The sequence below is a fragment of the Canis lupus genome, chromosome 1 (assembly GCF_048164855.1).
Source record: "Canis lupus baileyi chromosome 1, mCanLup2.hap1, whole genome shotgun sequence".
NCBI lineage: Eukaryota > Metazoa > Chordata > Mammalia > Carnivora > Canidae > Canis > Canis lupus.
This window is the reverse complement of record NC_132838.1, coordinates 29,713,074-29,737,561: the sequence shown is the minus strand read 5'-3', so window position 1 is coordinate 29,737,561 and position 24,488 is coordinate 29,713,074. Positions and strand designations below refer to the sequence as shown.

At 33.2% G+C, this 24,488-nt stretch overlaps 1 protein-coding gene across 6 annotated transcripts in view; it reads left to right on the top strand.

The window, feature by feature from the left end:
* Window positions 1-24,195, top strand: part of BCLAF1 (BCL2 associated transcription factor 1) — a 29,498-nt gene extending 5,303 nt beyond the window's left edge. Inside the window, exons 2-13 of one of the 6 annotated variants that reach the window (XR_012030256.1) lie at window positions 1,098-1,199; window positions 3,001-3,113; window positions 3,829-4,740; window positions 5,889-6,554; window positions 6,703-6,872; window positions 9,175-9,280; window positions 10,601-10,685; window positions 13,144-13,319; window positions 13,453-13,615; window positions 14,445-14,625; window positions 21,219-21,431; window positions 21,591-24,195. Coding sequence is in view for 4 of the 6 variants with exons in the window: in XM_072824878.1 (XP_072680979.1) it covers window positions 3,010-3,113; window positions 3,829-4,740; window positions 5,889-6,554; window positions 6,703-6,872; window positions 9,175-9,280; window positions 10,601-10,685; window positions 13,144-13,319; window positions 14,445-14,625; window positions 15,698-15,844; window positions 21,219-21,431; window positions 21,591-21,596 (2,766 nt within the window). In the remaining 2 variants the exon portion in view is untranslated. Of the gene's footprint in view, window positions 1-1,097; window positions 1,200-3,000; window positions 3,114-3,828; window positions 4,741-5,888; window positions 6,555-6,702; window positions 6,873-9,174; window positions 9,281-10,600; window positions 10,686-13,143; window positions 13,320-13,452; window positions 13,616-14,444; window positions 14,626-15,697; window positions 15,845-21,218; window positions 21,432-21,590 lie in introns of those variants that run through there. The other 5 variants (XR_012030255.1, XM_072824885.1, XM_072824878.1 and 2 more) reach the window with 5 other exon arrangements.
* Window positions 24,196-24,488: the final 293 nt, after the last annotated feature.

Genomic DNA, 24,488 nt, shown 5'->3' with positions numbered 1-24,488 from the left:
TATTGGTTTTTTTTTTTTTTTTTGGTCTTTTGTTTTTATTTTTTATTTTAGTATGTTTCCCCTAAGTATTAGTTCCTATTCTTCTAATTTGAACTTCAAATCTTTTTATCTCCTCAACTGTAGGGCCATTGGTATATAGGGGAACAATATTCTTGATTCACCAGTTTAATCTTAACGTTTCTTTTGTATTTCCAATTTTGTTGCATTTTTTTATTGGATCTTTGGTAAGATCCACAGATTTTCATATTTATATGTATTTTTTTCATTTAAAGTGGTCTGTGAATTCCTTGTTAGGCATGTTTTAATCTTCTATTTAGTTTCTACTCTCCTAGTGTTTTTTGACTATTCTTTGCATGTAATTGGTAATCACTGATTGTTACTTTGAGGCTAATAACCTTTATTGATAGCTGCTTAATATTTTGTGCAAAATTTAAATTTATTTGCATTGTAATAGTAAATTAGTAAGACTGTTGGTTTTCATTAGGTATTTTGATTTATAGACTTTTATTGGAATGTCTGCATGTATCAAAATGATTTTAGGCACAGAGCTTACTTACTGTGATAGCTCTTAATAAGAATCCTAAAGACCAGTTTCAGATGAAACTGAACTGTACAAAGGAAGTGGCCAAGAGAGAATAAAGAATAAGATAAGTAGCAAAGCCTTACAGATAAATTCATACTTTAGCTAAGGTATAATTGTAGCAATATGAATAATTACTAGTAGATGACATGTTTTGATATTCTAAGAATACCGTATTTGGCATTATATTAGCCACTTGAAAATTTTCTGATAGGATAGCAGCATAGGTTGTTTTCTAAAGTCCAAATTGCTAAAATGAGAATTCAAGTATTTAAATTAAAAAATAAAATGCTGTCAGCTTCATGGTGCACTTCTACATTCTGATAAAAGCAAAAAAAATTTCTTAATCTTTTATGGTTAAAAGTTCATTTCCTAAAACAGGTTCCCTTTCCGTGAAATCATTAGTACCTTTATTAAGAGTTTACTTCAGTGCTAACCATAATTCATTATTGTGAACAGTGGATATTTACCATAAATCAAACTCATATATGTGTATTTTTTTTTTTATCTTTGCTAGGAATTTGAATTGAGTTTAATTTCTCAGAACATTTTCTCCAGGAAGAATTTTACAGTATCTCAAAGACTTCACTTGACTGCTTATTCCTGCATAAAACCCAAGGTAAATAGCATTCATTTTTCTACTTTTCAGTTTTGGTTTATTTGAGAAAATGTGACTACTTAATTCATGAATTTGAGTGATTGAAAGTCATAAGTTTGAAGCTTTTTTAAAATTTATTATTATTTTTTTGCATTTTGGTGGCTTATATTAAATAAGCTAGATTTAGAAGTTTTAGGAAAAAGATTCTTTTTTTCTCTCCTGCTTCTCTGTTTTTTGTCTCCTTCCACTTTTATAAACACATCAACTTAGATGCAGGATAATAACTTCTCTCTCCATATGCATATAAGAGGAATTCTGTAACTTAGCTTTTTTAACATCCTTAAATCGCTATTAAGGTAATTAAAGTTGATTGTATTACATGTATCAACTCCTTTAGTCTTCACTACAACTCTCAGGAAGATACTGTCTTTATATATTATTTACAAGAAGATAGAGCTGATATTTGTCTTTATGAGGATAGTTTTATTTTGAAATGTGAAACCTTAAATTTGTCATTTATGGTTTTGATGAAATATGTATGGACATTGTGTTGCTTCTGTAATTGAAATCCATTGTAGTACTTTTAAGTACTATTTTCATAATATGGAGCAGTGCTTAGGTAGGTAAAAATAAAAGCTTTCAAAAATATTTGGTTGTAGGAGAAATTGTTTCTGTGGCAGTTAACAGGATATTAGAAGTTCAGTGAGCCCATTTTTATGGAAATAGCTTATTTTGGTAATAAGTTAGTGGAAATTTGGAAATAGTTACAGCAGAAATAAACTTAGGGAGGCGCATATAGGTTCTCTAAATTATTTAGTCCTGTTAATGATTTTTGTACCCAGTGAGGTTTAATTATTGCACTAGATATTAAGTAGTGTTGAGAAAAGTTTGACTATTGGCACCCAACTTTTTTTTTCTTGTACTTCCAGTATCTTTCTTGCAGCAATCTTTCTCGTTTGTTTTTTATCCTTTTACTTCTACTTACCCAAAAGCTACAGGATGAACTAGCATTGTTCACATAAGTCCTTTTTTTTTTTTTTAAACATACGTCCATTTTTTTGTGTAATCATGCAGTGTTGTATACGTGGAGTGGTTAATTTAGCCCCCTTTTTTTTTTCTTTAATTTAGCCCCATTTTAAGGCCATAAACATTTAGGATGATAGTCTGCTAGGTTTACTCTTATTATTTTTAGTATTATGCCACTTGTATTTTCTTTGTTTCAGGTGCCTTATCTGATATTATTGCTCTGCTATTTTTTTTTTTTTTTTTTTATCTTTTTTACAGGAGAGGTAGGCATTTATATTGGGCATGGAGTAACATCTGACATACTACTGTAGTCTTAGATTGCTCTTTCTGGCTTCTGCAGCTGCTGCCTTTTTGAATTGAGGTACATAGATAGTATAGTCCGTAGAAATCTTCTGTCCTATCTGCAATATACAGTATCTGTCATGCAGGTGAAGATAAATAGTTAGGGATAATTGTATTAGTATTCATATGAAAATGGTGATAAGTAATATCCTTTAAGAAACTTAAGTCTTGGGGATCCCTGGGTGGCGCAGTGGTTTGGTGCCTGCCTTTGGCCCAGGGCACGATCCTGGAGACCCGGGATCGAATCCCACGTCGGGCTCCCGGTGCATGGAGCCTGCTTCTCCCTCTGCCTGTGTCTCTGCCTCTCCCTCTGTGTGTGACTATCATAAATTAAAAAAAAAAAAAAGAAGAAAGAAACTTAAGTCTTGTAAAACGTAGTTTTACAACATATATATACAGGTGTGAAACGTCTTTCATTGAATTGTGATTTTTTACTTTTGCTCTCATTAACTAGGAGAAAGAAATGGGTCGCTCCAATTCTAGATCACATTCTTCAAGATCAAAGTCTAGATCACAGTCTAGTTCTCGATCAAGATCAAGATCGCATTCTAGGAAGAAGAGATACAGGTGAATTACTGTGCTTTTAATCAGCTAATGATTGATTATAGAGTGCTTACTATATTTAGCTACAATCCTAAACTCAGTATATTTTATTGTCAGCCTTGTGAAGTGGATCTATTCTTGCCTTCATTTTAGAGTTGGGGAAATTGAGAATTGTTCAAGTTGCAAGTTAGTAAATGTCAGAACTTAAGTTTGAGTTCAGTTAATGTGACTTCAGATCTCAGATTCTTACCATACTGTGCTTTTGTATAGTGAATTTCTTTGAATTTATGTTGAGATAAGTTGGATAGTGAGAATAATATGACTGTAAACTATCTTTGCATATTATTTCAGTTTCTCATTGTTTCTGATGTCTCAGTATGTATGCCTTTAGCCAGTAGTATTTCACTGATGAATATTCTTCTATGCCATTAAATATTCTTTTACTCTGCTACTTTAAGTGCCTTTATAACTTTATTAATTTCTTAGTGTGTCCTGTTGGATATTTTCCCTTGTTTTCTATGCCTTTGTTCCTAAGGCCTTTACTTTATTCTCTCAATATTTATCTCAGAAGTGAGACTTTTAAAACAGTAAACTTTACTTTTATATAAATGAGGGGTTTTGTTTTTCAAATGCACACTTCTGATTTTGACTGTTGACCTGTTAAATTCAACCAGGAGTATTTAGGAGGATAGAATGGAATAGTTTATTTTTCTTGTATTGATATTTATTTCATTTTTAGTTCTAGGTCTCGTTCCAGGACATATTCAAGATCTCGTAGTAGAGATCGTATTTATTCTAGAGATTATCGCCGAGATTACAGAAATAATAGAGGAATGAGACGACCTTATGGGTACAGAGGAAGGGGCAGAGGGTATTATCAAGGAGGAGGAGGTAGATATCATCGAGGTGGTTATAGACCTGTCTGGAATAGAAGACACTCTAGGAGTCCTAGACGAGGTCGTTCACGTTCCAGGAGTCCAAAAAGAAGATCCGTTTCTTCTCAAAGATCCCGAAGCAGATCTCGCCGGTCATATAGATCTTCTAGGTCTCCAAGATCATCCTCTTCTCGTTCTTCATCCCCATATAGCAAATCTCCTGTCTCTAAAAGACGAGGGTCTCAGGAAAAACAAACCAAAAAAGCTGAAGGGGAGCCCCAAGAAGAGAGTCCTTTGAAAAGTAAATCACAGGAGGAGCCGAAAGATACATTTGAACATGACCCATCTGAATCTATTGATGAGTTTAACAAATCATCAGCCACATCTGGTGATATTTGGCCTGGCCTTTCAGCTTATGATAATAGTCCCAGATCACCTCATAGTCCTTCACCGATTGCTACACCACCTAGTCAGAGTTCATCTTGCTCTGATGCCCCCATGCTCAGTACAGTCCACTCTGCAAAAAACACCCCCTCTCAGCATTCACATTCCATTCAGCATAGTCCTGAAAGGTCTGGGTCTGGTTCTGTTGGAAATGGATCTAGTCGGTACAGTCCTTCTCAGAATAGTCCAATTCATCATATCCCTTCACGAAGAAGCCCTGCAAAGACAATCACACCACAGAATGCTCCAAGAGATGACGCTAGGGGACGTTCTTCATTTTATCCTGATGGTGGAGATCAGGAATCTGCAAAGACAGGAAAATTCTTAAAAAGGTAAGCACTAAAATATTTAGATAATAATATTAATACTCTTAATTTTGAATTCTCTTTCGATTTTTAAGACTTAACATTGCACTATGAGGTGTATTAGCTGTTACTCAAGACTTTATAATTCTAAGTTGTTTACACTGTATGTGGTTAACTTTGCAAATTAAGTGTTTTAATAGAAGCTAATTTGTATTTTTCTTTTTAATTTTACTCTCAGTCAAGAATTATTGTAGACAAGAAATTGAGTAGCATAAAGCATAACTGATGGTAAACTTGTTGTAAGAACTTGCAGAGATAAATTTTGTATTAGCACTGAAAGCTTGTTTCCTTCATCATTATAATGTGTCCTACATAAATAATGTAGTTATAGTGCATGTTCTTACTTGTGTGGTATTATACATGCAGCTGCCAATTATTAAGAAATTTGACTATAAAAAGATAATGGTATTTCTTATTCTAGTAACATTTGAAACATACTTTGTTTAAATTCTGATTTCAAGCATTGCTAGAGTTGCCAAAAAACTCAGTGAAAATTGGGTTCTAATGTAGTTTGACTCTGAGAAAATAGAACAGGTAGGCAAATATTTATGGGGTAGTGCTGTACAAACTACATTTAAATTTCTTGTTGAACTGATACAGTATTCAGTATTCCCAGAAATCATTTTCTGCAGCAGAGTATATATGAAATATTTTGTGATTCAGAGTATTAAATAATATTAATTTAAAGTCATTTGTGAACTATTTTTGGTAGATAAATGTAATAGTCTGAAATTTTGAGTATAATTATAAGTAGAATTCTGATAGAGAAATATGTTGCTTATGGGTTTTCTTTAGCCTTAAAAATTAAACTGTTGCAGGTTATAGAAGTTCTGGATAATTGGATTTGTTAGTGCAGAATTGTGACCTATGACTAGAAAAAGTTTTTGAGAAAGGGTTTAGTATGTAAATGTATTTAAAAATTCAGTACATAAGTGCTGTATGGTTGCTTTTGATGTTTTTTAAAAGTGGAATCTGAAGAAAACACTATTCAGTAGAGTTTTTTTTTTTTTCTCTTTATTACTGGCTCTACAGTATTGGGCAGCACATATAAGTATACAAGTGATCCACAGTGAATGCAATCCAGAGTTACCATTCTCTTCTCTGCTTATTCACAGGTTCACAGATGAAGAGTCTAGAGTATTCCTGCTTGATAGGGGTAATACCAGGGATAAAGAGGCTCCAAAGGAGAAAGGATCAGAGAAAGGGAGGGCAGAGGGAGAATGGGAAGATCAGGAAGCACTAGATTACTTTAGTGATAAAGAGTCTGGAAAACAAAAGTTTAACGATTCAGAAGGGGATGACACAGAGGAGACAGAGGATTATAGACAGTTCAGAAAGTCAGTCCTTGCAGATCAGGGTAAAAATTTTGCTACTACATCTCACCGGAATACTGAGGAGGAAGGACCCAAGTACAAGTCCAAAGTTTCACTGAAAGGCAATAGAGAAAGTGACGGATTTAGAGAAGAAAAAAATTATAAACTTAAAGAGACTGGCTACGTAGTGGAAAGGCCTAGCACTGCAAAAGATAAGCACAAGGAAGACGACAAAAATTCTGAGAGAATAACAGTAAAGAAAGAAACTCAATCACCTGAGCAGGTAAAGTCTGAAAAGCTCAAAGACCTCTTTGATTACAGTCCCCCTCTACACAAGAATCTGGATGCACGAGAAAAGTCTACCTTCCGAGAGGAGAGCCCACTTAGGATCAAAATGATAGCCAGTGATTCGCATCGTCCGGAAGTCAAACTCAAAATGGCACCTGTTCCTCTTGATGATTCTAACAGGTAATTCCACACTGATGCCCAGGAAATAATCTGTGTGGTTTACTTAATATCCTAGTTAATTATCTTACTTTCTGAACATACTCCCATTTCATATTCAAACCAATGGTATATTTTGTTTATGTGTGTGTTTGTTACCGATATGCTCCAGACCTGCTTCCTTGACTAAAGACAGGCTACTTGCTAGTACACTTGTCCATTCTGTCAAGAAGGAACAAGAATTCCGATCCATCTTTGACCACATTAAGTTGCCACAGGCCAGCAAAAGCACTTCAGAGTCTTTTATTCAACACATTGTGTCCTTGGTTCATCATGTAAAAGGTATGTTTACTATCGTGAATGAAATTTTTCTTGCAAATGAAAATGAATAGGTAGACTTTTAATAATGTACTTTAGGGCTAGCAAGTACACATAGGGACCATTAGAAATTTGGAGAAATAGTTTCATGAAAGAGCCATCAGTCTTGCTGACATTAAGACCCATGGAGATATTTAATAAAAAGTGATTGAAATACCAGGTAGAGTTGAAACATACTCTAAAAATGTATATAATGAGAAAATTGATATTTACTTATTTAATGAGGAGTCTTTGAAATGTGTCGTTGTACCTGAAGGGCAGAATGCTTACAGATGTTTTCTCATTGCATGAATATGCCATATAATGCACTCTTGCATAAATTTATAATAAAGTGAGGCTGTATTATTACTGAGTACTATTAAGAACTTCTTTTCCATTTTTAAAGACACTTGAAACCAGCAGAAAAGCAGTATTGATTTTGTCTATATTTTTGTTATTTAATTTGTTGCAATACTTAGTTTTTTTAAATGATACATTGGAGAAGAGTTTATTGGAATTCTATAAGGAAAAAAGTTCAAGAAATTTAATATGTTAGATGAGTAGTGATTATATGAATAGTTACTAATTAGGATAATAATGACAATTCGTTACCTGAAGATAAGGGTGTTCATTTCAGCTAAAGTAATGATCCTCTGTTTTCACCAGTATGTAAATCAAAAGTTACTAGTAATTTTCAAAGGTTTTAGGGTGTGACTTTTTGGGCAATTAGGTTGTTTTGTTTTTGTTACTTTCTTTTTGTGTTTAAAAGGCAGCTTACTGTGAAGTAGGTTCTTACCCAGGAAGCTCTGTGGTTGTTGGTCTTAAATGCCATTTTTTAAAGTTTCTTTTTGTGTGAGAACAACTCATTGTAATAGCTGAAACCTGTCACTAGCGAATTCTTTTATACGGTTGATGTTTCAAAACAGTGAATAGTTAATGCATTTCTTTTTGACTGTAATTATTTAAACATGATAACAAGAGTTTTGTTATTTGGCTATAACTAGGTTTGTGAACCAGTTTATGACCATATTATTGTGGTACATAAAATACGAAACCTTAACATTTTTTTCTTTTTTTTACCTTTTTTGACCTGTCTCCACATTTTACAATTTATTGCTGAATTTTGAGATCAGGTTTTTATAAAATTTTTTCTTTTTCTTTTTCATTTTCTTTTTCTTTTTCTTTTTTTTTAAAGAACTGTAGTTATGTTTCATTATTGGTATTGTTGCAACCGATCTGAACAGCTCTTTCTTAATTTAGAGCTGAAAATGCCCAGTGATGTTTTCTTTTTCATTGTAACTAGGTCCTGGAATATGTTTTGAAATGGCAAAATCCATGTTTCAAAGTAAAATAGCTGTTGAAAGATACAGGCAAAGTTGAATCTTCTGTCTTCCTGGCAAAAATGGCATAAAAACTGAGTTGCTAGCTCAAATTCCTGGGTTTCATGGAATTATGATTGAGGCACTACCCTTGTAGTGGCCGTTTCAAGTTTTAATGATTGGTTATGAGACATGTGCTGGATATTGGGCGGTAAGTTGACACAGATGTATGTTGACCTGTTAAGCAGATAGCTTGCTTCGTAATGTAACATTTCATGACTTTATACGTCTTTCTATTTTACATTTACAGCATATCTTGAATGATTTAAAAACTAGTATTGATATTACTGATTTTAAAATTTAAAAGAAGGACGAGAATAATAGCAAATATGCTGTCAGGTTTGCCAAGATGCCAGATTTTTGGTGTAATTATTGTTAATTGATTGAAAAATATTTTTTTCAATTGAAATGGTAGTACTCCGTTTTTTCTTAAATCAGTTTTTTTTGTTGTCAACATAGTTCTTGATGAAATAATTGTATTAGTTTACTAAAACCAACTGTGTAGTTATTTCAGTATTTTTTGTTTTCTGCAAATGATTACTTGAAGTAATAACTTCATTGGTTCATATCGGTAAGGTATAAGGAGGTACACACATTATTGTTCCTTTTTGTTGTTTGAGGAAGTAGTGCATTATTGAAAACTAGTTAGAGATTCTCCATCTGTTTATTGTTCTTGGATTATATGTAGTATCGACAGGGCCTTCTGAGGAGTTTTGTATCTGTTACCTGTTGAGGTACGAGAAGTTAAAAGGGACAGAGTAGGAGGTCTTTGTAACACTTGATTCTCTTCTGCTAGGTTTCTTGAATATTTTTATTTTCCTTTCACGCCAAATGCCCTTCTGTCACAAATGAAAATTTCCTTTGAAGTAAAGATAACTAATTGGACAGTATTTCTCCTAAATCAACAGAGCAATACTTCAAATCAGCTGCAATGACCCTAAACGAGAGATTCACTTCGTATCAGAAAGCCACCGAAGAACATAGTACCAGGCAAAAGAGCCCTGAGATACACAGGTATGTGCACTATTGAATGGGCATAAAAACGTTTTGATAGGAAGACACTGTTTAAACAATATCATATTGGAACTATGCTATCATGATACAAAATGAGCTTTGGTTTTATTTCTGATTCATACCTTAAATAAGCGTATTCCAGCCTTGAAAAGTTTGTAATTTATAGTTTTTAAAATTTTCAGTTCATTTGGTCTAAACAGGTTCTTAGAATTTAAAATACTCCTTAATCACTCCCCAGTAAGGAATTCAGTAGATAACACATTTGTTTTTTTGGGAGGAAGTTGGATGCCTTTAATTTAAATTTTTTTTTTTTTTTTTTTTTTTTATGATAGTCACAGAGAGAGAGAGAGAGAGAGGCAGAGACACAGGCAGAGGGAGAAGCAGGCTCCATGCACCGGGAGCCCGATGTGGGATTCGATCCCAGGTCTCCAGGATCGCGCCCTGGGCCAAAGGCAGGCGCCAAACTGCTGCGCCACCCAGGGATCCCTTTTTTTTTTTCTTTTTTTAATTTATGATAGTCACAGAGAGAGAGAGAGAGAGGCAGAGACACAGGCAGAGGGAGAAGCAGGCTCCATGCACCGGGAGCCCGATGGATGCCTTTAATTTAATTTACTTCCAGTAAGTTTGTAAAATAAAAATGTTTCATGACAGAACTGTTTTTTCATAAGAATATAAATGTTAAGTCAGGCAATTATGTTGACATCCTGGTTCTGTAACTTCATTGTGATGAACAAGTTATCTCTGAACGTTAGTTTTTTTCTATCTACTAAAAAAGGACAACAGTGCCTCTTGCAGGGTGACAGTGACAATTAGTATTGGTTATAAAGTATCTCAGTACATAGTACACAGTAGGTAGGGTTTTGGTGGTGACTACTAAAGAAGCTCTGAAAAGTTGCAACTGACACTAGCTTAAAAAGGAAAGGCACAGCATAAAATTAAAGATCCACTGAATGTGTAAAAATACTGGATATACTTAGGAAGAAATAATGGTATATATGTGTTCATTGAAGATTTGGAAGTATAATTGTATGATGGTTGACAATAATACTGAATTTAATCAAAATGAGTTCTTTATGATTGTTTTAAAAGGCTAGACTTCTTTATATATAAAGATACTTGAAGCATTTTAATTTTAGTGGATATAGTCTTTCTTAGTCTATTTGGAATTAGATTAATAATCTTATCAATGCTAAAGTATACTGGGGGAGAAATTACTAGAATTACTGTTTAGTAATTTTCCTTTATAAAAATGGACAGTTCTGAGGAATTTTTTGAACCATAAATTAATGTGACTACAAATAGACTTTTTTTTATGTTAAGGAGAATTGACATCTCTCCAAGTGCCCTGAGGAAGCATACTCGTTTAGCAGGGGAAGAGAGAGTTTTTAAAGAAGAAAATCAAAAGGTATGTTTTGAATGGACTTTTTTTTAATGTTAAGTTCAACTTAGTTAGTGGTATTATATACTAAGTATAGTTTGTGTGGACAAAATGTTTGCAAAGGGCATCTATTTTTAACTTGTGAGTAAATGCATTTATGGTAGTACATACAGTGTTCTTTCCTAAAAGAAATTAAACTGACACTACACTGTGTACCCAAGTAAAACCAAAAGTAATTTTTAAAAATGAAGAAATTAGTTCTAAGTAAAGGGTAAAGAATCAAGAAGTAGACAAAGGAAAACTATAGAAGCGAAGGTAGATTTATAGTTTTCTATGAAGTTTTGAGTTTAAATAGATGAGCCAGAATAGATATCCTTGATTTATATGTGCCTAAATTGATATATCTAGGTTTTTCACAGCAAGAACAAGAAGTAATCCCCATGCTACTGGGCATTTTTGATCTGAACTAAGAGATAAACATTCTAAGAACTGATTTATAAAAGAACATTTGGAATAAAAACTGTCACTATTAGAATTTTTGTGGGTTTGGAATAAAAACTGTCACTATTAGAATTTTTGTGGGTTAGGGGAGGAATGCTTTTAAACTTGAGAAGAACCTGTGAATATTGGGGGAGAGATCTGTAAGAATGGAATGCATTTATTAAGGGGACTGTGATATATTCTGATTTGAAATTTACATTTTCTAGGCAGACTAGCCCATATGGCATGCCACATGGGTCTAGTAGAAATGTGGGGACAAGTAGAAAGGGACCAACTGTCCATTGTAATAACAAGGTTAGGGGACTTGGAAATGCTGCTTGGTTCCAGTTTTGGGTATATCCAAGTTTTGGGTATAGCCAAATATTACAAAGTAATATTTGGCAAGATAATTAGTCTCTTGAACATAGGTTTTCTAATCAGAAAAATGAGACTATGTGTGTTTTGCAGAGCTGAATAGTTAAGCTATTATGAAAACATTGGCACTTTCATTACCAGAAGCTGTTATTGATGGAATAATTGTATTGTACAAATATTTTAATAGGGCATGCTATAAACTTACTAGGTATGAAATTTAGAGCTTAAAAGAAAATGGTCTCTTTGTATGGGGCATACTTGTCTTGGAAAAACAGATCCTAAGAAGCAAATACTAATCTTGACTTTTCCTTTCAATATCTTGGGTTCAGTGTTGGTTACTTTTGTTTTGCCAACAATTTAGTCTATCTTTGTGCTCTGAAAGAGTGAGTATCTTATTTCTTTCCTCATTACTCACCAGTATTTCATGTGGAGAAGAGGAAATAGTGATTACTTAAAGATGGACAGGAGGATATGACATTGCTTTTTATCTTTCATCTTCTGATCTGAATAATGTGCTACTATTTAACTTATTTCTAGTTTTGGAGTTTACAAAGTAGTTTTACTTAAATTATCGTGTTACTTGTGGGCTTGGTAATTTCTAGGTGAATAAGGAAGGTTTTTGTTCTTAATTAGACTTTGTTACCCAGGGAGCAAATAGGTGAGTAGTTCTCATTTGGAGATACATTTATACTCTCAAGCTTTATTAATGCTTTTGAATATTATAGCTAGATTTCCCAGAGTAAGTACTTCTTATTGTTGAATACTAGCAAGGATGTCCACATTGCTTAGCATCTTACTGATGTATAATTTTTCTTCATTCCTAGATGCCTCTTTCCATCTTCCTAAATTATATAGTATTTGAAAAAGCAATGGAACAAGAAGGAGGTGAATTGTGACCCAGTTAAACTAATGTCCGTTGCAATACCTGAATTGAGAAAGGGCAGTATATGGCCCAAGATACTGAGTACAGGATTGGGAATAATCTCTTTCTGGCTTTGTTTCTACCCTTATTCAACCTTACTTGGTTTTATTAATCATACTCCACTTTGCATGTTATGGAAATTACACAGTTCTTCTTTTTGAAGTGGTTTTTATTGGGTTGGTCAACTTTTATTGGGAAGACTTTTGATAATGAGGCTTGAATAATGAGAACCATTACTTTTAGAAACCCTTAACTTTATAGGTAGATGGCTGTACCACAACTACAGATAGAGTATAACCTCTATCACTATTCAACTATTTAAAAAAAAAAGAAAACCATTTGAAAAGGATGAGTGAATGACAATGAGGATCAGCTGAGTGGAAAAATAATTATGTCCTTCTTACTATACAAAGTTTGTTATGGATTTCTTTGAACAAAAATCCTTTGACATTTTCAAGATAATCAGCTTTTCATAACTTCCCTAGTCCCATCGCACTGTGTATACAAATGTTAAAACAACCAAGCATATTTTTTAACAACTAAAACTAAGTTTGGAAGTAGTATGTTATGGTCCACTCTTTTCTGCTACTAAAATGCCAGTTTAGACACTGGCATAAAATTTGGCTTTATATATATATATATATATATTTTTTTTTTTTTTTTCTTATCTGTCTCCTGAATTCTGTATTTTACGTTTGTCTCTTACAGGGAGATAAAAAATTAAGGTGTGATTCTGCTGATCTTCGGCATGACATTGATCGTCGGAGAAAAGAAAGAAGTAAAGAACGGGGGGATTCCAAGGGCTCCAGGGAATCCAGTGGATCAAGAAAGCAGGAAAAAACTCCAAAAGATTACAAGGAATACAAATCTTACAAAGATGACAGGTAATTGTTAAAACTGTGTGAGTTAGGTTTTAGCTTCTAATTAGCCTTTAATAATTGTCAGCTTAATTGCTTTCAATTTTGACTATGTAATCGAATGTTTAAATTTAAACAATTAAAATTATTTGTTTTACAGCAAAAATGTATTTGTCTTTTACACGGCTTATGGTGGATGAGGACAAAAACTTTGGAATAGCAAGCTAACACTGAAAAAAAAAATGACAAATTAATGTGTCCTATTATCCAGGCTACATCAGGAGGTTGGACTTCAATGCAGTGCATTTCTAGAAACAGTTTGTGTAAGAACTTTGGTTCGTTATGCTTGATTCCGCACTTTTTCAACTCATAACACCCAGAGTACAAGAATTTTAAACTGATATCTAGTGGTTTAACATGGGAAGATGGGGGGGAGGAAGGACTAGTTTTTATGAAATAGCAATGTGTATTAATCTTTCAAAGTAATGTTTCCATGGATACTGTTAGCAGTGGTAAGAGTTATCTCAGGTATGACCTTTTCGGGTGTTGCATTAGAACCATGTTAAAATTGATCATCATAGAGTCAAATAAATAGTAGGAATACTCAGTATCATAGATAATCGTTTTCTTGGTATTCATTAGGTAAATGGTGGATTTTACTCGTGTTTTTTTTTAACTTATGACTGGTATTTGTATGTCATATTGCTTTTTATTTCTATAATGGAGTTATGGCCCAAATTGTACCAACTCTTCTCACCCAGGGTGTACAAACTGCAGTCATTTTGAAACTTGGCCTTAAGAACATTCTTACTTTTTCCTACTCTTCTTTTCTTTCCTAAAATAACTACATCAAAAAAGTTAAAAATATTGAAGAACTGAACCTTATTCTTGAAGTTTCCAGACTGCTAGTTTTTAACTAGCAGGCCATAGCATGTTTTTCATTAGTCATGTAAAAAAAAATAACTGAAGGAGAATGGAAACAGACTGTGTCAAATTTTAACACCCAATTGTTTTAGTTATATGATAATTTTAATAGGGGATAGTTTGTTTTTTTTTTGACTTGAAAATATCCCTTTTATTATAAGATTCAACAGGGTCTTTATCTTTTTTAAAATAGCACATATTTTTTTGTTTTCTTTGTTTATTTTGCAGTAAACATAAAAGTAGAGAGCAAGATCATTCTCGATCTTCATCCTCTTCAGCATCACCTTCTTCTCCCAGTTCTCGAGAAGAAAAGGAGAGTAAGAAGGAAAGAGAAGAAGAATTTAAAACTCACCATGAACTGAAAGAATACTCAGGCTTTGGAGGAGTTAGCCGACCGCGAGGAACCTTTGTAAGTAATAGAAATACCTTGATTATTGGTAGAACTTTAGAGCACTGTGCATAAGGAAAGTTAAAAATACATGATTTAGACCCTGTTGTGAGTCATTACTCCTACAGTCAGAAATAGTCTTGGAAAGTGAAATGGTATTTATCTTCATTAAGAAATGCATTTAGGAGTTGGGAGGAGGGGCTGGAGCTGGGATGATGCTTTCTTTATATACAGAGTAAAAATAAGTGTTTTTGTCTAATAAAAAAAACACACACCTATATATAAATTAGATACTTTTTAAATTTCGGAAACAATAACTACCTAGTATATAAAGACCCAAGAGTCAAGTAAAGTTAGTGATTGAAATCCAGTTCTTTAATCACTTAGTTTTTGAAAAAATACCTTAAAACGTTAAAAAAAAGAAACACCCTAATCTCTGTATTACAACGATTTGTACCTTGCCTGTTTTGCTTTCCAGTAATTGTTTATATGTGTATAATCATAGAAATCATATAACTTTTCTTTTTATTCTACATAGCACACATATTATCCCCATATTTGCATAAATTTTTGTAATTATTAGTTTAATGACTTCATAGTAGTGCATCTTCTTGACTCTTCAATTTCTATATTCAGATTCCAGCCGTAAGCGAGTATTCAATTATTAGTAGGGTTTTATTAATTAGATTATTTGGGAAAGAGAAGAGGTTTGCTTAAATGGTAATAGGTGTAGTTGAACACTTGGGACTCCTTTGATAATTCAAAGAATTAGACAACTCTTTTGGCTAGTAAAAGGGGAAAAGAACCCAACTTCATTGTTTAAAAATACTAGTCCATGCCATGAAACTGTAGTCAGTATATTAATATTTAGATTGACTGCATTTCTTCTTAACCTATTCAACTTTCAGTAGGCAGATTTTTTTTTGCCTGTAATATAAAATAGCCACCCTTTCCATCCTCAGTGGCTATGAAATTAGAGATTTAGGAAGGAAATTAGGGAATATGTTTTTTGTTACTGCAGTAAAATTAGAGTTTGCATGTAACTAAATACCTTTTGATTGCATTACTAAACAACTTTGTTAATGTTAATCAGTTTCGAATTAGAGGCAGAGGAAGAGCCAGAGGAGTTTTTGCTGGGACAAATACTGGTCCAAACAACTCAAATACTACTTTTCAAAAGAGACCGAAGGAAGAGGAATGGGATCCAGAATATACCCCAAAGAGCAAGAAGTACTTCTTGGTGGGTGTTAGAAATCTGTGTTTATTTGGTTTGCATTAATTTTCAAAGCATACTGGGTGAATACATTTGAGTACAGGTATCCACTACTATGAGAAGTTTTCACCATAATGCAGGAAACCTTTTAAAATTCATTACCCAGATGATTCGAAGTTTTGAAAATGTGGGTCCCTTTGGTCCTGTTTATACTTCATTGATAGCACCTATAGGCTGATCAGGGTAAACTAAAAATGTACCTGATTTGATAGCCATATTCAGAGTAGAACATTAACGTATGTTTCATATCTGTCTATAAGACAACAGTTATAGAAACTTTTCATTAAGATTAACTTCCATCATCACAGCTGTCTGTTTAAATGAAGGACAAAGAAAATTCTTTCACAGTAACACAAGGATCTCAGGAAGGCTGATTATGATTACTTCCATTGGAATAAAAGATGAAAAATCACATGGAAAAGTTGCTAGCAACACTAATTTGGTGCTTCTTTATGATACAATTCCCTTTGAAGTAGTTTTCTAACAAATGGAAGTAGAGGAGATGGGTCCTGAAAGAGTTTCTAGCGTAATTAATGGTGGAAATTTTCTGCAGTTTGATATGCGAGAAAAGGGTTCAGCATTATAGACACTTAGGAAAATACCAAAGCTATTACCAGAAGTATTTATTCTTACAGCTTTTCAGAGAAGTCATGTTTCAGAGACTGGTTCTGAGGATTAGTTGTTTTGCAGAAGCAAGAAGGAAAATAATACTAGATTTACAGAATTGTCTTTTATTTTCCTTTTTTATGAATATATTTGAATACATCTGAATTCCTAAAACCTATCTGATTAGAAAGAGCTATATGCTGAAGTAGATCTTTATTGTTTGAAGAATGGGCAATCAAAAATTAATTTCTGTATGACAGTCTTGGGTACTTTAATGACCAAAGTCTGACAAAAATTTTAAAGTGTATTATGCATAATGTTTATGCAATATATGCTCCTATAAGGGGAAATTTATGCTTGTTTGAATTGCTTGAGTTGGCTGTGTGGACCGTGAAAGACATTTTACTCAGTCATAGGAAAGTTTAAAAGTTCTGCTTTTTGATCTAAGACTTTATGTATTTACAGACTGCTGTTTTGTTTATGTTAGGTACTATGAATGCAAAAAACAAATATTTTAGTTCTTGGCTGGAGCAAATAAATTCTAAATACATGTGGTGGATTTCCTCCCAAGCAGGAAATGGAGGGTTGTTTCAAAGGAGAGATTGATAAGGAGACCCTATATAGAGGAACTGGGCTTGAATCTTGAGCGTAAAAGAAAGGCCAGGTGTACTACAGATTGCAGGAGTAAAACATCTGAGATAGAACTCTGTGGCTACATGGTTGGTGTAAGTTTGGTAAAATTAAGAAAAAAGTAGGAGCCAAGTTGTGGAAGGGTATAATATTTTAGTAAATTTGGATCTTAACCAGAGTTTAGAAAAACCATGGTTGTATAGATCTGAGAGTTTTTGAATATCAGAACTAAGGGGTTAGATACTAAAAAAGTTAACATTTATGAGGACTTAACTCAAGGACCCTCTAGTTGGGTGTTGGTAGTGAGATGAAGGGATCTAAGATAGGGGATACAGGGGTAAGAATCCAATTTGAGGAGAAAATTAAGTGTTCTGTTCTTCAAGTGCTTAGGAGAAATTAAGTGCAGATAATGCAATGTATTGTTGCTAAGGCAGATCTATAGAGAAAAAAATTTAGGAGCCCTCATCTTCAAGAACACAATTAAAAGCCTTGATAAAATCACCTAGTCAGAGAAAAAGGCCCTTCTGTGAAAGGTGGGGTGAGGAGTTAGCGATAATAAAAATGCACACTATTCATTTAAAAAAGAATGCCAGAGAAGTAGACTTAAGTTTTAAAAGTCAGAAAGTTAAGAGGGAAATGAAAGGTGAATTAGATAGATGGTAATTACTTAGTATTTTGAATGTTTTCAAATACTAAATTAAGGTGAGACCTACATTTTTTTTTAATGGCATTTTTTCAGAATCTGGTAGTGTAATTTTTATCTTACATTGGAACATTTCAGTTTGGCATTTAGGTGGTAGTTTTACTGATTAAGAAGAATGTGAGTTATTTTAAGAATTTAGCAACTTATAAGTAGTAACCTCTTTATATGTTGCTATTCTGGGCTAGATCTTAAAAACCTTCATTTCTATATAAAACATGCATTTGTCAGAGACTATTCATTAGAAGTAAAATTAAAATATTAATCATTTTTTCATGTCAGTTCCCACAGTTAATTATTTTGGTTCTTAATTAATAAGCCGTTTAAATGACAGCTCTGAGTTCTACATGGATATTTAAAATTTAAAAGATTTTACTTTTGCAAAGGTATTTTATAGATAGTTACTGTTGAGAATATAAATATAAATAAAAACATTCATGCAAAAAAAATATTCAGAAGAAATGAGGTTGAAAACCTGTAGATGTTCCCTTAGGTTCTTTCAGAATAATTGACATGGAACTTCTAATAACATTTATTGAGCATATGTACTGTGCTAGGTGTCTGAGTGTTTTACAAATATAAGCTTAATTCATGAGTATAAAAAATCATTTTGAGATGAGTCCTTTATTCCACTTTTACAGAAGAAAAACACTGGATTACAGAGATTGAGCAGCTTGACCAAAGTTATATGGCTAGTAGAACTTTGAATTTGAAACCATGCCTTGGGCTCCAGAGTCAGAGTTCTGAAAGCACTCTATCATTCCTTCTCCAATATTGAATAATAGTAACATTTGTTCTTTTCTGAAATTTCTCATCTTTCAACTTGGATATATGCAAAGATTTGGTAATGTTTTTAATAATAAGTACTCCAGGAAAGATAGTCTATCTTAGAACCTGAAATTCTGTGGAGGGGTGGATATGTGAAGAGTTGGAACAAGTGGAAAGTACTAAAGTGGGATAGGTTCTCAGTGTTGAGTTGATGTCTTCTGAGGAAGAGAAAAATCCATGGTAGGGAAGGAGCTTTAGGGTAGAAGGTAGGAGGTTTGATCAGTTAACCTTTTGAAACTTGATCAATCTGTGGAGAAGAGATAAGCGGATTCAAAAGGTCTTTTTTTTTTTTTTTTTTAAGATTATTTATTTATTTGAGAGAACAAAGGGAGGGCACATATGAGAGGAGAGGGGTGGCTGGGGGAGAGAGAATCTTGATCAAACTCCCCACTGAGCGCTGGGCCAGATGGAGGACTCTGAGATCATGACCTGAGCCAAAATCAAAAGTCAGACACTTAACTAACTGAGCCACTCAGCTGCCCCCAGAAGGTCTTGTTCTAATATGACCTCCTTTGTTTTGTGCATTATAACTACCTCACTTCTCTGACCCTTTATCATATGAAGTAATTAATTTTTAAAAATTGTAGGCAGGACTAAAATCTCAGAAATTAGAATTTGAGGATTAAGATACTATGATCTCACTATGCTTAGTATCAGAGTGTTACTTCCATAGCTGCCAGGATATCTTCTGAGAGATACAATTTAATTTAGCTGCTGTTTTCTTTATATGGTTTCAGATCATTGGATATTTAAGGATAATGGCTAGTTTAACTCTAGTGTTGGCTTTGCCTCTTTTTTCTATTTCTGGAACTTAGCTGCCTTATATGGTAATCATTTACTGCCACCAAGATATTTGGGAAATGTATTCTATGGGTGATAATCCTAAAGAGTAGTGTAAAGGACTAGCTTTGTGGCCTTGGCAAGTAACTTAGTTTCTCTGTGCCTCAATTGCTTTATATCTAAAGGGGGATTAGTTAACAGTATTTTAGGGTTAGATGAGTATAAATACATGGTAAGTGCTTAGAACAGTGTCTTACTCTTAGTAAACATTATTACCACTGTTTTGAGTACTTGCTTGTCATACACTGGGCTGGGCAATTATTCCAGATATCTGTGTTCCTTCATGGCTATCTCCCATTTTTAAAATGAGGAAGCAAAGCCACAGAGCTTTTGTTTACCCATTTGCTTCCCACAAATGCATGGAATGCTGTGTAAATGCCACAAACTCTAGAATTGGTTGTTCTGATACCAAAAGGGAGTCTGAAATTATGTAGTTGTGTGGGTATCATTTCGAGTGGCAGAGTATTTTAAAATATTTTATTTCAGGTTTCTAATTAAACTTTGTGACGTTCTGTAATCTACACTTTGACAGTTCCTAAATTCATTTTATGGAGCCAGACAAACTCTAGCTAGTCCTTTTTCATTGGTTTTGTAAAGATAGATGAATAGAAATTGGTAACTGCTTTTCTGCATGGTGTGTTACTTGCGGAACTGAGCTTTGTAATTCATGCCAGGAGGGTGATGTGTATTACATGAATTATGCACAAAGGCACATTTTGTGTTTTGGAAAAGGTGCTTATATCATGTAATACTTGAAAGTTTTGTTTAGTGACTTTTGGATAGCTGGTCAGGTGTTGCATAGATTATGCAACATTGTTTACGTTATACTTATTGTCTCATTAAGGGACATTATCTTGCCTTATTTTCCATTTTTTATAGGTGACAAACTTGAGACTTTAAGTTTGAGGTGGTCAGCAATTAATTAAATTACAGGAGAATGTTGGCTTTTTTGTTTTCGGGTGTGGTACTCATCCACTTATCCACAAAGTAAAGTGCTTTTCAAGTTTGCAGATTATTTTGATTAATGGAGCAGTTTGTAATTTGGGGAATATCTGTATTTGGATATAGTTAATGAAAAGTTAAGGCTAAAATAATAACTAATTAAAAGTAATAAAAAGCTGCAGTAGTTAATGTTCGTGAAGAAGAAATAAGTTGAGATATCACTCTAGGGACCATGCTCTCATGAATTGGCATTTGAAATTCTCTAGCCTAGAAAATTGATGTGTAATATACATTGATTTAGTTTTAAGTCTCAGTGGGGATTTTAAAATCTGTTCCTGTATGTAAGGTATAATTCATGCCACTTAATAAATTTTATAGTGTTATATTTTTATGACTTTGTAATGTCTTTATGACTAGTAATTTTTTGGGAAAATTATTGGTTATTTTACCTCATTGACATGCAGTATATTAACAAGTGGACTTACATTTAAAATAATGGAAATTTTGCAAAAAAGTCAAAATTTTGAAAGTTGGCAGTAATTTAGCAGTTGAGATTGTCCAAAAAATTGTCTGGACAACTCTCAGTGCAGTAAGATGTAATTATTTGCTTTCATAATGGAATATATTTTTGCCAAAACCTCAGTGTTATTGGCTTTGTTTTAATGTGTTTTAGAACGTTACCAATCTCACATAACCCTAGTCTTCCAAAGATTTGTACCATGACATATGATTGGGGAATATGATCATTTTTTTTGAAAGACATTTTAGTGATGATTGTTTTTAACCTCTCTGTAGCATGATGACAGAGATGATGGTGTGGATTATTGGGCCAAAAGAGGAAGAGGTCGTGGTACTTTTCAACGTGGCAGAGGGCGCTTTAACTTCAAAAAATCAGGTAGCAGTCCAAAATGGACTCATGACAAATACCAAGGGGACGGGATTGTTGAAGATGAAGAAGAGACCATGGAAAATAATGAAGAAAAGAAGGACAGACGCAAAGAAGAAAAGGTACAAATTTCAACTTGTTAGTGATTCTGACACATTTTCTTCAGTATAGTTTGGTGGGCCAATTAGTTAATTATTTCCTGTTTAGGGACAGTGATTATTGTGGATCATTTTCATTCTCCACGTTTTTGCTAATCCTTTTTTTCCTCTTTGTTTTTTTAGGAATAGTAAATCTGAAGTGAGATTGCAACAGAGAGCAGAACTTGCACCCACCATTTTTTACCTGATTTTTGTTTTCAAATAAGAATGTAAGCATTTTACTTAAATTTTACTGTTTGCAAGTAGTCAATAGAAATTTTGTTTTAAGTCTTCAAATATCTTGAAAAATAGTAGACTGTATGTTGAAAATTGTACTGAAATAAAGTAGAAAATTGTTACGTACCATATTTGTAACTATCAACTTTTAAAAAATACTTTTACTGTTTTTGTTACATGCATTGTAATTCGCTTTGTCTATAAGATATGGTCAAGTACAGCTCTGTGAAAGTTCTGATTCTCTTCCTTCCCTGTTTGTTAATGTTTCTTCTGAAGTAAACGTTAGCTCTACATACGAATCCCTGAACAGAGGTTGTTTATAGAGACCACACTAATTATTTTAACTGTATACATCTGTTTAACATTCTCCTTAATTCAAACACACTACGTTGTAGGGTGACTAACTTTTGAGGTGTACCACAGAAAAGGTTTTTACTTTGGTAAACTAAACTAGTTTAACATGTCAGCAGATGTTTAAGAACAGAAAAAAAGCTTTACCAATAGCTAAAATGTAAAAGCTATTTAAAGATCCAAAAGTATGAGAATTTTTTTTCTAATTGAAATTAAGCAGTGGCCTATAAAAACCATTCTTAGGATCCTTTACTTTTTGGGCTCAAAATTCAATGTTCCTTTCTATTTTTATTTGAAAGTTTGAGTCATGGTCTTAGATATTAGCTAATCTTTTTGACAGAGGAACTGGTCTGTGATAATGCAATTAAAAATCCATTCCTACCAAACGTATTACTTTAAAAAAATGAAACAGAACAAAACCTATAATCCTGGTCTTGGTATGGAAGAGGATTATCCTGCAGAATAACTTGATATATTAGAAAGATGTACCTGATTTCATATCTTAAACATATTTATTTGAGCTTCTGGACAGCTGTAACATTAGTTTGTAGTCTAACTATAAGGAAAAATAGGGAAATAAAACATACTGTTAATTAGTAGTATTTTAAGTAACTTGTTTTTCAATAAAAAGTTTTGACAGGAAGTTTGTTGCAGCATTGGTCTAACTTGGTTTTACTTTTTTCCCTATTTCAGTTGCAGTCTATAAAATGGCTTTTTCTTTTTTCTTCCCAAAGGTTCTATTCTTCAGGTAGATAATCTTTCAGATGTGAATTACCTTTATGTTTATGCTGTTAGCTAAGATGAAAATCCAAAATAGTCATTTTCCCTGTTAAGTTTGTCTGCTCTATGAGCATATATAAAAGTAGTTAAATTTTATTTGTTAATTCAGCAACCAAATTAGTTGTATATGTTTGCATTAAAAGGAGGTAATGCTTATTCTGTTAATGTAAACTTTCAGAGATCTTAAGTACATGAATCTTTCATCCTCACTTGCTGATTTGCAGTGCTGCTAGCACCTTGATTGCAGCCAAGGGCATTTGCTAAGAACTGTAAGAAGGAAAAATACGAAAACAAAATTCCAGTATATGTAATGTATGGCCCTAGGATCCTTAGTGATTGCATGATTTCTCCTATTTTGACTTTTCTGAAATTGTTACAGAGCAGAGGAAATACTGTCAAAGCAAGTTTGTAATTGCATTAATCAGGACACAGCTAATATTTTCCTAGTCAGAATAATACTTAATCACATGCTAAAAAGCAACATGGATTTAATCTTCAACACCAGGAGACTTTTCACAACCATTTTATTTTATACAAGTAAATTTAGCTTTTATTTTAACAGTTATTATTTGGTTAGATACTGAGTCTGTGCATGACTGTAAATGTGCAGTTTTGTTTTTCCACTTAAGACAATAGGAGAACAGGAATTTGCCAAGAAATTATTTAATAGAGAGTGGGAATAAAGCTCCTTAAGTCCTATCAGCAAGTTACATTTTAAATGCAAATGCATTGCTTTTAACCTAAATAAATACTTCTATTAATTTGGTTACTTCTATTAAACAAAATTGAGAAAAGGATTATACCAGAATTTAGTAGGAAGGGTGATAGAACTCTGCAATAGGATGCTATTGTGGATGTTTTCTTTTTCAGAGCCAAGCATATGAAAGACTTTGTTGTGTTTTTTTTAAGCCACAATTTAACTCCACACCTCACAACGTGTTATAAAGCTGAATGGTTCCTCTTGATAAGGATATTTGTTAACAAATGCCAGAAAATAACTCTTTAATACCTGCATTAACAGACTTCCTTTTGCCCAGAGAAGGAAAATAAAAATGAACCAAAGGATATTTCCAGAAAGAATTAAGAAAGCTGTTTAAGAAGGCCATGACTCAGTCCTTAGGTGTGTATGCCTTTCAAAATCCTAGGAATTTTAATATAAAATAGCAAAATATGCTTTTCCAGTTGAATTTGACTTTAAGGAATTACTATTTGTTCCCTTTTGTCACAGTTAAAATCAAGTGTTGGGAATTATAATTTGAGTAAAAATATTACCCAATACGAATGAATGTAGATGGCTAAACGATTCTTACTCAGTGTGATGTAAATTGCAACAGGGACCCTTGTAAATTGTCATATGCCAATAAAATGTCATAAGTGGTAATAGCTGTTGTTTGTTTACCTGATTTTGGGACTATTTTTGTGTCTGTTCTATACAACCGATTTCTATGGCCTATTCATAGAGTTTAGAATACCATCTCCTCTTGCTAAAGTTACTGGTATGTTGTGGCTTTTTGGGAGGTTGATAAATACTTTATAAAACTCCTCAAATCCCATTTATTTTTTTGTTTTTCCTGGAAATGGGACATTTTATGGTAGATGATTCCAAGCTATTATTAGAGAATACAGAAATTCAAGGTTTCTAGTCTAGTCCTCCAGTTCTTGTGTTAATACAGG